Source organism: Halichoeres trimaculatus, unplaced genomic scaffold, assembly GCF_033239565.1.
Source record: "Halichoeres trimaculatus isolate MK-OKI-2021-1 unplaced genomic scaffold, fHalTri1.1 fHalTri1_scaffold_17, whole genome shotgun sequence".
NCBI lineage: Eukaryota > Metazoa > Chordata > Actinopteri > Labriformes > Labridae > Halichoeres > Halichoeres trimaculatus.
Window position 1 is genome coordinate 19298164 of NW_027437195.1, and position 15548 is coordinate 19313711.

The 15548-nt window shown below is 39.1% G+C and overlaps 1 protein-coding gene across 1 annotated transcript; it reads left to right on the forward strand.

Annotated features, from left to right (window-relative positions):
* Positions 1-4599: 4599 nt before the first annotated feature.
* Positions 4600-13759, forward strand: olig4 (oligodendrocyte transcription factor 4). The gene is made up of 2 exons (XM_074692575.1): positions 4600-4669; positions 12762-13759. Exon 2 carries the CDS (start codon positions 12995-12997, stop codon positions 13757-13759), a length of 765 nt encoding a protein of 254 aa, XP_074548676.1. The 5' UTR covers positions 4600-4669; positions 12762-12994.
* The last annotated feature ends 1789 nt before the right edge of the window (positions 13760-15548 follow it).

Here is a 15548-nt window from a genome sequence, read left to right on the forward strand (position 1 = left end):
GAGAAAAACTGTAACTAGTCCTGATGGCTTCCAATGTTGCTGGCATGTGAGGAGATCCTACTGGAGATTTTTTCACAGCAGCACAGTGGAGGGGGCGCCATCATGATATGGGGCTTTTTCCTTCAATGGACCAATGGGGCTTCGGGTTTGTCAGGAGCAATAAATGGAAGCTGGCTATGAGGGGATATCACAGGGGGCCTCCTTCATGACTGAGGGCCCCGGTCTGTGTGGTAACTGGGTTTTTCAACAAGACAGCGCTGCAGTTCATAATGCGCGCCTGACAAAGGACTTCTTCCAGAGGAATAACCTCACTCTTTGGGAATATGCTGCATGTTCCTCTGATCTAAATCACAGTGAGAACATTTGGGGATGGATGGCTCATTTATAAAATGGACTTCAGACCAAGACAGTGGAGCTAAGTTATCTTCACCACTTGGAGCTCCATTCCCATCAGCCACAACAAGAATCAACAAGAATGATGAAGCTCCTCATTACTGAGTCCTTTTTTAAACTTTAGTTTCTACTTTAGGGAGTTTTCAGGTTATATTTTAAACTGTGGTATATCCTCCTGACTACCAGTAGTTCAAATTTGTCATCTGTGGAGGACATTTGTAAACCTAAATATCTTCCACTTACTTCACACTACTGAATAAACTCCTCATGCCATCTACAGAGGACATTTAGGGCTTTTCAATGATACCAAATGTGAAGGGGTGGGGCTTTGGTACCTTTCTCTTTTTCATTAAGGAAATGGCATCCATAAGTGGAAGTGCAATTTATGGGAAGAGGAAAAGTAAGTGTATAAAAATTTTTAATAAGCAAATTTTCGCTTGAAATTTTGGTGGCAAATTTTATATGGGACTCTTAACAACACATATGAACATTGTCTGAATAATTTTTACTGTATTTTAGCATTGTAATATACTAGTAATATACATAATATCTGAAATACAAAAAACTTTTTTTTCAAAAAAAAAAAATGTGTTCAGTATTCAAATAACCTCACAAAGATTGGGGAATCTTAAAATCTTTGTGATTGGACAATATTTTTTTTTCTGGTTGTCAGGAGATTAAACCTTTGATCAGGTGATGAACAGCCTATTTGAGGTTAATTGTTGCTTGCAATAAAATGCTTTCTCAATTTTTGTGTCTCATCCCATTTCTTCTTTCTGAAACTCTAACCACAAGCTTTTTAAAATCCAACAGTGCAAATTCAAATTCTAGCTATTTTTCAATTGCTCTTACAATTTTGATTGGGTGTGTATGCTGGATTAGAACAGTTGCAGCTGTTTTGTGCTTCAGAGAGAAATGGCCTGTAGTTTATGTGTTGACGTTAATATCAAGATGTAAGCAGTGCTTGGAAGCAGAATTGAGGCAACAGTTTGTTGACAGATGTTGTGTTATTGTGATAATTCTTTTTGGTAGGAAGCCACTGTGTCTTTGGCTCAAAGTACGGTTCTAGTGAGGAACATGGATCAAACTACTTTTGGTGTTTGCACTTACAGAATATTGGCCAGATGATGTGGGAACCTGTCAGAGCTGTTAGTGGGACCAGACTAAGGAATCTGATTCTTACCCTTGGTAGAAAAGCAGAAATAAAATGTGTGACCTCAAAAGGTAGTGGGGCCAGATGAAGGGAAGTAAAGTGGCTTAATGGGCAATTTTCAAAGTCAGAGACTTTCCATTGGAATTTATAGGGAATATTCAGAAATTTATATTAACTGCATTTATCTGGTAATACACATGCATAACAATTTAATTTGTTATGATCAGACATGCATGCATCATGTCTAATGCAATATTTTTAACTGGCATTTAAAATTAGTTCTCAACAATTTTTCCTGAGTCTAATTGTCACAAATGTAGACATAATTATTATGAAAATAATTGTGAAAAAGTTATAAGGACAAATTTAAGTTCTTAGGCAGGGCTATGCAAGAACTTTAAGGTGACCTATGCTGCAAAGAGGTTACACTTTAGACCAGTGAAGTTACAATTAGGTGAACTAGGCAGATGTAGTAAATCAGTCTACCTAGCCACAAAGCTAGGCAAGCCATCACACTGTTCAATTTTATCCTGGCTCTTCTTCCATCTTTCCTCTCTTCCTTTAAACTTTACACCCAGCCTTTACACTGTGTGGTGTTACAAACTCATTTCACCCCACATCAAATATAGCCACAGGTTGAAATGTTTTTTTTTTTCCATCAAATGTTTAAAGTAGTCATTTTCAACTTAACTCATTAATGAACAATAGCTCAAACTTTAGGGTTGCTCATCTGAGTTTTAAAATATAATAATAATAACAATAATAATAATAATAATAATAATAATAATAATAATAATAATAATAATAATATTAAAGGCATTTAACTTGTGTTTTTTTTTTTTTCATTTAGAGCTGTCAAAACACACCTACATGCAATAATAAAACCAATGCTTTTGTCATGGACTTAAGAGGTATTTGACAAAAGTCAGCTGGGCTTGTGGGAGATAAAGTGCTTAAAACAGAGCTGGATATCATGCTAGTTACTAATAACTTTAAAGAAAGAATGAGTTAATGGGGTAAGCTATGCTGTGTTCCATCATCTGACATGGCACATGTTTGACCAAGACTGCAGAAAGTTTCTGAAATGATATCTTTCCACATTTTACCAGCAACATAATTCCTGTCACATCTTCCACACATGCTGAACTGACTGAAATTGGTCAACAGAGGGCAGCAGACACTTAGACTGACACTTTTTTTTTTTTTTTTTAACACGTTTCAGTCCAAACTTTGACTCAGTTTTTACATTTTAATCTTATGTTTGCTTGACTGACAGGAATATGATGACAGGGCACAGTTTGATTGGGTTTAACTTTATAACTTGCACAATAAAGATAAGGACAAGTATTTATTATACATAAATACATCATATAATGCAAGGTATCATAAAATATAGTTGTGCTGTATGTATACTATATGCTACAAATTGTACATTTGAGTGTTCAAATACCAACCTCCGCTCTTACGCATTTATCTTTGTGTTAAAAATTTTGACTTGTGTTGCTAGGCTTTTTTTATTATTATTATTATTCTGACTCTTTTTCTTGTGCAGCATGGTGCTTTTGGAATAAACTATTTAGTCTCCTGCATGTAAGATAACGTGAACTGTTTGCTTAGGTCAGAAGCATGACTTTATGATGTTAAAATACAGGGATTTAGAAATTTATTAGACCATCTGTCATAAAAAATGAGGAAACCACTCAGCATCATGAAGTGCTTAAACTCCCTTTCAGAGGTTTCCTTAGACTTCACTTTTTTTGAAAAGGAGTGAGAGTTTTTTTTTAATGTTTTTACTCCAAAATCTGAGCCAAAAAAGTGGAAGAAGGGGTAATGTATGTATCTATATAAAGGGATTACAACTGATCAAAGTAGATAGTGTAACATTATTATGCATGAGCATCTTTGACATAAGTTATCAGACATGCATGTAGACTTTAACTTCGAATACAGAGGTAAATTGTTCCCTCCGACTTTAACTGATAGAACTGTCATTAGTTATTCATACCACTAGATGTCACTGTACAACAAACAAACTGCGGTTGAGTTGCTGTGTGACATATCAGTCTATAGACATACCTGTAGTAAACAGAAACACCCACAGCAGGCAGCATACGAGGCAGGAATAAGAGGACTGTCATATTATCAGAGCTGGTTGTGGAGTTGGTGAACGTTGGGCCAGATTAGAAACTGTGTTTACAGCTTGAGAGCTCTCTTTCTCTTCTGGAATGCATCAATGATCCTTGACAGGATGTCTTCTGGCATGGTGCATTGAAATTTTTTTGAATGAACAGGTCAGACCAGTCAGTATAGATGGCTTTTCAGAAAAGAACGTAAAACTCAAACCTGTTTTAGATTGAGCAGCTGAACTGAAGGATTTATTGACCTAGTCGGAGTGGAATGAGCTGCTGGTCATATCTGTATTGAGTTCCATTAAATCCCAAGACTGTCTGGATCACAAATGGCTCTATTTGGGGAAATTCTTTAGACTCACTTTTCCAGTAGAGCTTTATTCCTTCTCACTCGCTACCTACCTCGACTCCTACAGATCAATAGGGGTGGTGAAGTGATTACTTTAATTATCCACTGATTATAATCATACATGAATGAGCGTCATCTGTGTAAACGACCAGGACCTTCATAATGCTCTTCAGGCTACCTAGTTCGCTAACTAGCAGGATTTCTTTTTAAGGGCTGGAATAAAACGTTTGACCACAAAACAACAAAAGTAAGACATGTGCAGAGATCGTCTATTTAGCACGCATCTCACGCTGCCCCTCTACAGGGAGCTCTATTACACAGAGTGTGTAAGCTAGGTTTTTATTCGTAAACAGGGAGCACCTGGTTCAGTAATTACATGAGACTTTCTGCTGTCAGCTAGGAGCTGCAGCTAACTAACTGTTGCTGCCAGCAGTGATAAAGACTTACTTTCTTGATAAACTTTCCGTCCCATTCCTGTCTTTACGCTTCTTTCAGTCGGTTCTGTGTGCTACTCAGGTGCACAGGACGGTTGGAAGGCCGAGGGGTTTCACTGACGTCACCATTTTAGGTAGTTACCCGGATGTGCAGCCACCTTGGATATACGCGAAAAATTGAATGGACGAAGATGGGAGTGCGCGGTAAAATGTGAGTTAAAGACGTCATATCTGTCAACAACTGTGGAAAAACGCACAGAGCACACTAAAACTTATAGTGAAGGACTTCCGGGGGAGGACTGGAGGTACTCAGGTAGACTGTTCCACAGACGGGGGCCGTAATTATGAAAGGAAGCTTCTCCGTATGTTTTAGATCTAACTTTGGGGACTATTAAAAGACCACAACCTGAAGACCTGAGGGCTCTAGTGGGCTCATATGGTAAAAGCAAATCACATAAATAAGAGGGTGCAAGACCATTAAGAGATTTAAAAACCAATAAAAGAACCTTAAAATCTATTCTAAAAGATTTTTACTAAAGAATTTACTTTTACTTAAGTGTGATTTTAAGGCGCTATAGAGGAAATGACCTTCCTGTCAGGAAATGCCGTTAACAGGCTTGAATGTTGAGTTTAATGGCAGATTATTGCTTAGGAAATGCAGATGGAGCTTAAGCTAGCCATAATGTTCTCCATTCTTCAGACAATTGTTTGCACTCTTCACCCCGAGCTAGGGCTGCATGATATGGCCCAAAACCAATGTCTTGATATTTTTAAGCTTTATCCCAATTCACGATATACATCTTAATATCCTGATTTTTTCCTCTAAGTCCACTTATGCTTCTCTCAATATCTTTTATTTAACATCTAAACCATCAGCACTATTACTTCTCAAATATAGAGTGGGGGTGGTTTTATTTTTCTTGGGATATTAGCGCTGTATCCCTTTCACAAATTTAAGAAGCTTTATACTAATGTCAAGATGTAGAGAGAATGGGGGGATATAGTATATAAAATGACAGTTTATCTGCTGATTATGAGTATTGCACTAAAATCTGCTCCAGCTCTTGCAATGTCAACGGGATGGTTTTCCTTGGAGATGTGCTATTAAAACATGAGCAGTGGGTTAGCTGAGCTTGATAGGCAAATCATCATGTCTCTTAAGAGACTATCATTTTTTTTAAAACTAATAAATAGATTAAAGAGTTAGAGATTGAGAAATTGCTTGCAGTTCATAGTAAAACCATAGACATTGAGCTGGTTGTTGATACTGCTGATCTTGATGGTGTTAAAAACAATAAAAGCAATAATATGATTGCAAAGCTTGAAGTTCAATTTTCAGTATTTATCGGCATGTCTGTAGAAATATATATTACCCAGGCAGGTTGTATCACAGAGAAGTCCCCAGTTGACCACACAGCCAGTCCCTTTCTGGCTGCATCTGATCAGTGATTTCCTTAAACTGCTGGTTTCCTAGGAGAGCTGTGTGCATTTGCTCTTTACATTAACTCTCATTGATGATTAAGTGGATCTTGTTTGCCTTGAGACAAGACTCCCTTGGGCCACAATAATCTATAAGGTTTGAGAAGTGATGTATTCTGTATATATAGTCAAGAGAAAGTAGTCATCTTTCGGTAGAGATTATGTTGACTTTCCAAGTAAGTTACTTCTCAAAGGTAGACCAGCTTTCAACATAGATAAGCAAAGTTTTCCAATAGTTAATAGGTTAAAGTCTTCTGTATTTAACTATTAAAGGCCCTCGGGATCATTTAGCATTGGAACAAAATTCAATTTGCAGTTTTACTCTGGTCATCATTCCTGCACTTTCTTTAAAGCACCAGAAGTTATCAGAGCAGTGAGCTGGAAGTAAGCACTAAGTTTGGATAATTACAAGGCCTCACATTTCTATCTGTCACAGAGGCTGAGCAAAAACATGGATCTCTGCGTTAAAATGAAGTTTAATGTAACTGTAGTTTATAAACAAATATCAGTTACTCAAAAAAATCCTGATATGTTTCTCTTCTCTATTTGTTTAAATCATCCTGCTCTCTCCCCGTGCTCCCTGTATGTGACCTATCTCCGAGCACCACCCAAAGCCTCGTATATTTTCTCTAAGGACAAAGGCATATCCTCGTACCCTGTTGACTTTAAAGCAGTGCTTTAGTTTCATGCTGTGGCATGCTGACCGCCCCTCTGAAGCTCAGGTCCTGAAAATTGCTGCACCTCTTAGAAATCACCTGGGGGGAGCCAAGTGGAATTGGCTTTAACCCTCCTGTGCTCTTTGCATCACAATGTTTTTGGGTACGTTCCCACTCTTTAACCCTCACTTTCCCTGTCGTATGCGTATATCAATGACTGTGTCTCTCCTCCTGTGGTTTGACATAGAGATCTCACACTGAGCTATTTGATCTTAGTCATAGAGTCCTTTTGCGTACAACTAAAACCAAGGAATTCTTCATCTTTAATACATAAAAACCAGGAAGTTACAGTTTTAAAATTGAATCTAAATAGTATTTTCACTAGTGTTCCATATAACGTGTTGTATTTTCAATCTGTCAAAGATTTTTTGCAGTTTTGATAATTGGTGGTGCATAGTAGCGAGACAGAATATTGATAACTCTTGATTTTGAATCATCCACTCAGTCCCCTCATTCAACTCTTCAGAGGGTGTGATTCATGGGCATGTGAATTACACCATTACAAAATTATTATACTAATAACGCAGGATATATATTTTCATTTTTATGGTATGTCAACACAAGCATCCCTTTATCAGTTTAACAAAACAACATTCCATGTGCCTCAAAGTGGGTTTACTCTTAAGTGATGAAAGAGAAACTTGGGTTAACTAGGACAGAAGGAGGAGAGAAAGAGGGCAAAGGGCACAAACTTACAAGAGTTTCCTCTTTCTCTGATGGCCCATAAAAATGTGAAAGAGCTAATAGTGAAAGGGAGGGATGGGGTCACTGAAAGACACAATAGTAGAAAGGAGAAAGCACATCTCATCGGCTTGGACTTGCTAATTTTATGGAGCACCAATTAAGAAGAGAATTTTATGACTCTTTTTTTTTTTTAACAGAGGTTACCCTCTGCACTATCATCATGCCCCCCGCCCTCTCTTTTCCTCCGGCACTAATGGGATATCACCGCCCTCATCCCTGTCCTTGCCTTGGGAAATGAGGTAAAGTCTGTTTGTTGTTCTGGAAGACTCTGTGTCCCATTTATCACTGACAGATTACAGAAACACACAAAACAGAGCATTTCGGGGGAGGTTGTCCAATATGTCCTTTTTTAGGTTTTGCGACCAGGGGCCCCATGTGGCGAGTACCCCACCCTGGGTCCATACATCTCTCCTGCTCCTTTCTGGGCTGCGACAGCCTTTGTAGCAGCTCAGTTTGGCAGCCAATATTTGTGTCTGCCTTGTTAACAGGGGTCCAGATGAAGCTGCTAACTAGACAATGGATGATCCAAGATGGCCAATGTTTAACCAGTGGCTGGCCCACTCACGCCCACGCCGGCCTCATAGACCTATGCACCTTTGTGGGCTCAAGAGTAATCTTTAGAAATCTTGAGCTGGTGTGCAGCCCATCCTGCCTGCTGTCGCCCAGATATACTGCTTAACAGTCACTAGAGCTGTACTTTTGTGAGGTCTTTTGTTTCTTTTGTGCATTCTGCCTTAAAGTCAGGCCCTCATTACTCTTTGATCCTTAAACCTGTAAAGTAATATCAACATCACAATGAATAACAAACCCAATGAAAACTTAAGAAGATGGCTTGGACTGTGAAATGTGAGTGTTTAGTAAAAAAAAAAAAAAATCAATAGGATATAATTGCTTAGAATTTGATATGTAGTTGAACAAAATTCTGTTTCGTGGCAAAATCCCACCAACCCACCCAACAGACCTCACTTTGCCTCTTCTTAAGTAAATGACCAAAGAGCCCCTTTTACCTTCTTTATACTAAAAAACATATATTATGAAAGAATAATGAGAGTGATACTGACCAACAGTACATCAAAAAAAGACATGGGCATCAGTGCGGTTATCACTTGGCTCTAATGTATAGAGTAAATCCTTGTTTAATCAATGATCTATGGGAAGCACCACCTGAACATTGACGTGGATTCAGGGAGATAGGGTGATCTTTCATGTGGTCCAGGACAGACACTGATCAGCCATACCATTATGACCACCTGGCTTATACTGTTTAGGTGTCGAGCTATGTGGTCATGTGTTCTGACAGCTTTGTATCAAACTCAGTATAATTTATTCAGCAGTTCAGCACCAGTAGCTCTTCTATTGGAGTGGACCATACAGGCCAGGCTTTACCCCTCATATTAGGGAGCTTCATCTAAAGCTCTTATCTAAACATCTCAGCTTGGTCATTGCCCAAACTTAAACCCTTACACTTGTCCATGTTTCCTGTTTCCACCTATCTGAAACTCCTGAATAATATACGTGTATTACAAAAAGGCGTCTAATATTAGCGACAGGCAAAGCATGCAGCAAGTTGTTGTTCCCATGAGACAGATAGACCAGTACATAGAAGAAGGCAAGATGAGGATTGTGATGATGGTGATGATAGGAGTGAAAAGTATTGGGTACCGATTCACAAGAAGTCAAAAGTTACCATGTTTAGGTACCTAAATGCATCCTTGTGACTGTTAGGGAGTGGAAGAGTGGGCAATTTTTTATTCTGGACATGAACACAGCGTTGCAAGGTTATATATTGAAGAAGACATATTTTAAATTGAAAAATTATATACTTCATTATTAAACAAATTGATATTTTTTTACCACATACAGCCAAAAAAGTACAGAAAATTGGTACCATTACCGATTACCAGGTACCGGGCATCGGTATCATATCTTTTCAATTATGAAAGGTACCCATGCGTACTCACCAAAGGGTTAGATTTCAAGTGGTCAAATTCATTAAACATGCTTTGAGAAGTTTTAAGCAGCTATGAAACTCAACAATATAAATTAGTTGTTGTTTTTTTAATTATTGTATTTCTGAGTCTTGTCATTTCTGTTCCAAGTAATATAGTGATTGCAGAATGCAGTCCAAATACCACTAAATATCAATCTTTTATTTCCTGCAAAACTATGTACAGTTTGAAAAGAACCCCAAATGAACATTTTTATTTTTTATTATGCAGAAAAATAAGAAGCCTAAAGTCACACATAATAGTTTATGAAGGAAAAAGACCAATAAAAGTTCCCAAAACTTATCTGACACTGTTCTAATGCACTGACCAATACAAGGCATGTGCCCATTGACCTAAAATGTAGGCATCCATTTCACTGCACTGATTTAAAAGTCAAAGGACCTAATGGTGTGTCACCAACACGTCTAGTGCCTTCAAAGGACCAATGCTAAAAAAACAGATTCGCTCGATTCAGTGTGTCTGCCAAAGCTGTATAGAAACCAAGCACATGTTAGCGCACACACTTCAACCATTAATCAGCCCGCCAATCACCGCCAAAGGAAAGAGCTCGTGGCCACAAACACTTCAATTACTGCGCCCAGTGACCTCGGGGTCATCAGTAAAAAGCTGCGGACTTTGCTTTACACAAAAGGGGAGCATCATGTACAATTCATACAATACAGGGGTGTTGCTGCTGGCACCCTTTTGAACAGACACATGGCAGGCTTACACACAGATGGGACAGGAAGGAGGGGGGTGAGAGCATGTGTTGCCGTGGTGAAAGAGCACATGGAGAGGTAACAGACACAATGGTCCTGATGAAAGACAGAAGCCATGCCTGGGCTTTAAGGAGGGAGGATTATTGGCCAAGCAGGTCCCATTTAATGTGACTGGATAACAAGGGGGATCGGGGGCGGGTAGAAGTCTGAGCTGACACAAAGCCACCTTAATGCATCAGTGGGCAGCCAACTGTTCCAAATGTGACCAGCACAATGCAGCAAGGATAAGCAAGTGTGTGTAATGTTTGATTGATTATAATTTATCAATCTTTGTGCAGCTTTTTTCCTCTTGAGTCACCACAGGAATGCATTAATAAATATCCACTCGTCCATCTAAATACTTTTAGATTTTTTATCCTTTGTTGTTTTTGTTTTAATCCTTAATGTTTTTATTTTCACAGATGTTTCCCTTTCATTTATTGGTGATGGTTCTTAGTCTTTTATATATTTTAATATTTTTCCTCACATTTCTCTTTTACCTCTCTTTTACTTCTTCTCTTCTATTTCTTTTTACTGGTTGCTTTTATGATGTAAAGCACTTTGTAATTTTGTTTTGAAAAGTGCTTTAGAAATAAAGTTTATTATTATTGTAAAGATTATACAGTTGGAATAAAATATTTTCTACCTCTTCACATGAAACCATAGTTTCATTTCATTGTGATGTGTTTAGAAAAAAAAAATTAAAAATAAATTGATATATTATATATTTAGATATACGCTTTATCCATAAAGAATAAGGATATATCACATTCTCAGTCATTTTATGAGAAGAGACAGAAATGATTTATTCCAACTTTGCAGAACAAGGGTAAAGAAACAGTCTGTGACATTATAACTGTATTATCATGTTTCAAGGTTTTCTAGCAACAGTTAATACTTTATTCTGTCAAAATACAGCTCCTCGTGTTCTAAACTATAGTAAATATGGCGGTTATTATTTAAGAGAGAAATATTAAGACAGAGGATGGTTTCGTTTGCCCCTCAAACATCAAATTATTTTTACCCTAAGGTTTTAATATTTTTCATGGTGTTAGCCACTAACATTTTGGTTCTGGTAACCCAAAGGTCAGTATCTGGACCTGGATCATTCATCCTCCATATGACAGTCTGCACAGCAACTGGTTCTGCCTTTTCCTCCTTCACTTTCTCCCCTGGTCTTGCCTTTCTGTCCCCCTCAGCATCCCCCAGGGGTAATTGTGGTGTAATTTATGAAGTTCTGTCAGCATGGAGCAGGCCAGTGTGTGAGACAGCCTGCTGACCAAGTCCCATTCACCTCTGGAGAAGAAGGCCTGACTCCCTTTATTCCACCCATAATCAGCGTCTCTCCCTCGGCCTGCAACCACCCCCTGCTCCCTCCCACCCCCTGACTCACCCTGCCCTACAGCCTTCCTCAGCATGGAACCCTTAGTAGCAGCTTAAAGATGAAGGGGAAAGTTATTGTACTCTTTAGTGACTCACAAACATCTTGGGGACTTTTGGAGTGCTTTTGTGTCTTTTGTTGTCATGGGGATAATACAGTTGTTTCTAGTGGTGTAAATGAATAAATTGCGAGCAATTTTTCCAGGAGTTGAGCGACAACAAAGAGTGGTACTTTAAAATCTCAGAAACACATGCTCAGAAAATTTTCTCTCTTAAAAAACTAAATACTGAAGAAACAGTGAGATGAGAATTATCTAACAAAATTTGACAATTTATCAGTTTCCTTGCAGTCATCTTGATCTTATAACCTGGTTATTTAGGTGACATGAAAACTGTTGTAAAAAGCCAACACTGCTGTGTGTGGGGTTGCTCAGAACCATATGCTTAACAAGATTTGGAGACCTGCTGGTACCTAAGATGTTTGCCCTTCAGAATGGGGCTTTCTTGAGCCGTTATAGGTCCCTATGTGGTTTAATACCTTGTTAAAGCAGACGTTTGTAATAGTGCCTTCATTATTGGGTCATCTGACCAGTAAGTATAAGATGTTATTCAATGCAAAATGCTTCATTTAGTCAAATTCATTGTTCCTGTTTACATTTGGGATATGCAAATAAGACATTGAAGAATTACATTTTAAGTACTAGAGTGCAAAATAAATATGTATTTAAAATCTTTTTTCTTGGAAGAACATGATCCGAGTTTTAAACTCACTTTAAAAGTGTGGGTCTGGATTTTTTAACCATGTGTCCATGCAAGTCATTCACCTTAGATTTCTTCTCATCATTCTGTTTCACGCATGCCAGGATGATCAACTCAATATTTATTACCTCAAACTCAAATAAGTGTTTTTTTTTTTTTTACCTTTTTACTTAATTTAGAAGTCTTACTTTTGGTACAGGTCTGTAAACTCATTCACTGTTCATCATGCCCCCTCTATCTTCAAAGGAATCTTAGCACATAACTCCTCACTATGCATCTCTACAAAGCTTACCCTTCTCCTGGTTAATGTGTAGGGAATTAATGAGTGTTTGTTGTGTTAAATGGGCGTGTGAGACGGTAAAGTGTGGGCGACAGGAAAGAAGAGGTGTTAAGAGAGTAAGAGTAAGCCCCTTTTGCAATTGGCTCATGTTCCAAGTGTCTCATTATGCATCTTTATTGTTCCTTTGTTGTGCCACCAGTATAAATACACCCCAGTGGGCCCGGAGGGTGACAGTTTAAAAAGACCAACTGATGTGGAAAGACTTGTCATCAGACCAGGCAGGACAAACTCAGAGACAAGTGAATCTACGGTGATAAGACAGGGAACTGCTGAGAAGAGAATTGGAAAACATCTCTTTATTTTTTTATGAGGCTGCCTGGATTTTTGGATTACTGTTTTATCCAAAGCTAATTTTCATCTTTTTCAACAATCATGGACTCTGACACAGGCTCCACATGCAGTCGCTCCTCATCTCCAGACCTGGTTGTAGACAGTTCAACCAGGAGAATCTTCTGCAAGTTCCAGACCCAATGCAGAGAGAACAGAGCTGACTACAAGACTAGCAAAAGCCTAATGGTTGGCGGTGCAGCTGGAAAGCCCAGCACAAGGTCTGAACTCAGCAAGGGAGAGATGCAAGACTTAAGATTGAAGGTCAATAGTCGGGAGAGAAAGAGGATGCATGATTTGAACCAAGCAATGGACGGCCTGAGAGAAGTCATGCCCTACGCTCATGGACCATCAGTACGCAAGCTTTCCAAAATCTCCACACTCCTTTTGGCTCGCAACTACATTCTCATGCTGTCCAACTCTCTGGAGGAGATGAAGAAGCTGGTTGGGGATGTTTGTGGAGGTAGTGCTTCCATTCAGAGCCGCTCTTCTATTCTGCCTGTCATCAACCCAACAGCCCCTAATACACACCTCCCTCTGCATCCTCTGGCCCAGCCTCTGCACTCTCTGGTGGGCAGCGCCTCATCAACTGTCCCACACCACCTAACCTCTGCTGCAGTACCAGCCCCCAACTCTCCTCCATCTGCCACCTTCCTGGGTTTTCATTCTCCAGTTCAGGGGCTGCTTAAGGACCCTCATCACCTGACCAGCACCTTCAGGCACTTCCCTGGCATGCCCTGCCCCTGCTCACTCTGCCAGCCTTTGCCAACCACTACCTCCACATTACAGAGCATGTCTATGACCAAGTGAGAGGAACACTAGACAAACATCCTGTTCTGTTTGAACAATGTATGTGCCATGCAATTTAATGACGGCTTGTGCCAAAACATGTACATACTGTAAATACTGCTCATATTTGGGGCGAAGTGCTGCTATTTCTGTGAATCAATTTGTGTCATCAAAAATCATTTATACTCCGTTTATGAATATGAGTGATCTCATGTATTTTTTTAATGTAACAAATACAGTTATTTATCTGATATCTGTTGTAACAAATGTTTTCAATTTAAATGGCTCCTATCTTACAGGATTTCTATTTTCATAAATTAAAAACAAATATTTGGTGCAACTATAAGTGTTGTTTGGCTTAATCTTTTTCTGTTTGTCATCTTGTGTATGATTCGGCTTTTGCTGTAGTTTATTCTGAACAAGGTAAAGAGAAAAGATATTTTCAAAATTAATAAACCATAACAATCTGCCATGCATTGTCTGGTATTGTGACAGGTGTATAAAGGCAGTTACATATATATTTTAAGGGTTTAAGACAAAACACTTAAACTGGCAGCCTAAAGAAGCAAAACAAAAAGAAGTAAAGTTGCTGTTTGTGATAAATGTCTGTCTTACTCATTAGCTTTTGATCCACCACTCTCTGAAAAAACAGACAGACACAAAGGAAACAAACAATTCATGGTGTCATCTAAAGCAATGGCACCATTAATTTTTACCCCAACGGGTGTTGGACATGAAAAGACAACACAGGCGCCAGGAAGGCGCCTTACTTTTGTCTGACCAAGGAGAGGGGGATAGCCATGTTCTGAGCGTAGGGCCGGTGATTTGTCTCTGTCTCACGAAAACATCAATGCAGAAACTCCAAAGGAATATTTGAAGTAGAGGTCATAGAGTGGTTGGTATGCATAAAATATTAGTGAACCCAAATAAAACTTTTTACACAACTTCTGAAAATGCTTCAGGCATTCTATTAAACACAAATGTTTGATAAATTGTATTAAATGTTGAATTTTATCCAAAAAATGTGCCCATAAGTTTCAGATGATTATTATTCCTCTTGACAATAATTATTAATAATGGATTTCCATAAAGATGAATGATTGGACTACCTCAAAGAAGTTACTCATTCAACCAACTATATGTTTCTACTTCCATTGTTGATGGATGAGTTGGGCTGAAATGAAGAGTTGTAACTCTTTGTAAACCAGCCACCTCCTACATTTTACTGCTAAATAGGCCCCAACAATGGCCATGTGTGAGACACAAAGGCACAGCCCTCGTGCCCTGGACACAAACCCCCTTCAGTCAATTTACATTTTATCATGGTAACAGGCGCTGTTGGCCAAAAGGCCTGAGTCCCTCACTCACCACAAAGGCGGTTAGCGCTGATAAATTTGAGTCCATTGACACTAAATGAGTCCTTGTCAGTACTAAGGGACTGTCAGCTGCAGGATGTCCCAGTGGGGGGAGGCAGCTGCTAAATAAATGAAGCAGTTGAGCCACTCTCATGGGGACCAGCACGGTGTCACCTGGTCCCTGGTCTATTGACACAGAGACTTCAAGTTCTCCCACAAGACCCCTCTACATATGGGGATGTAGGATGCAGAACACATTGTGAAGACTAGTGAGGATGGCTTCCATTCTTTGAAGATTATAAGAGACGCTGACTTGTGCAAAGCTGGTGTCTCATGATCAGTCCCAGATGGTGTCGGCCCATGGTGTGGCCCCAGTAGTCATTACAGTTGCATTACATGCATTCCGGTTGGCTGCTGCTGTCATGGTGCTCTGGAGCATGTGCTTAGCAGTGCAG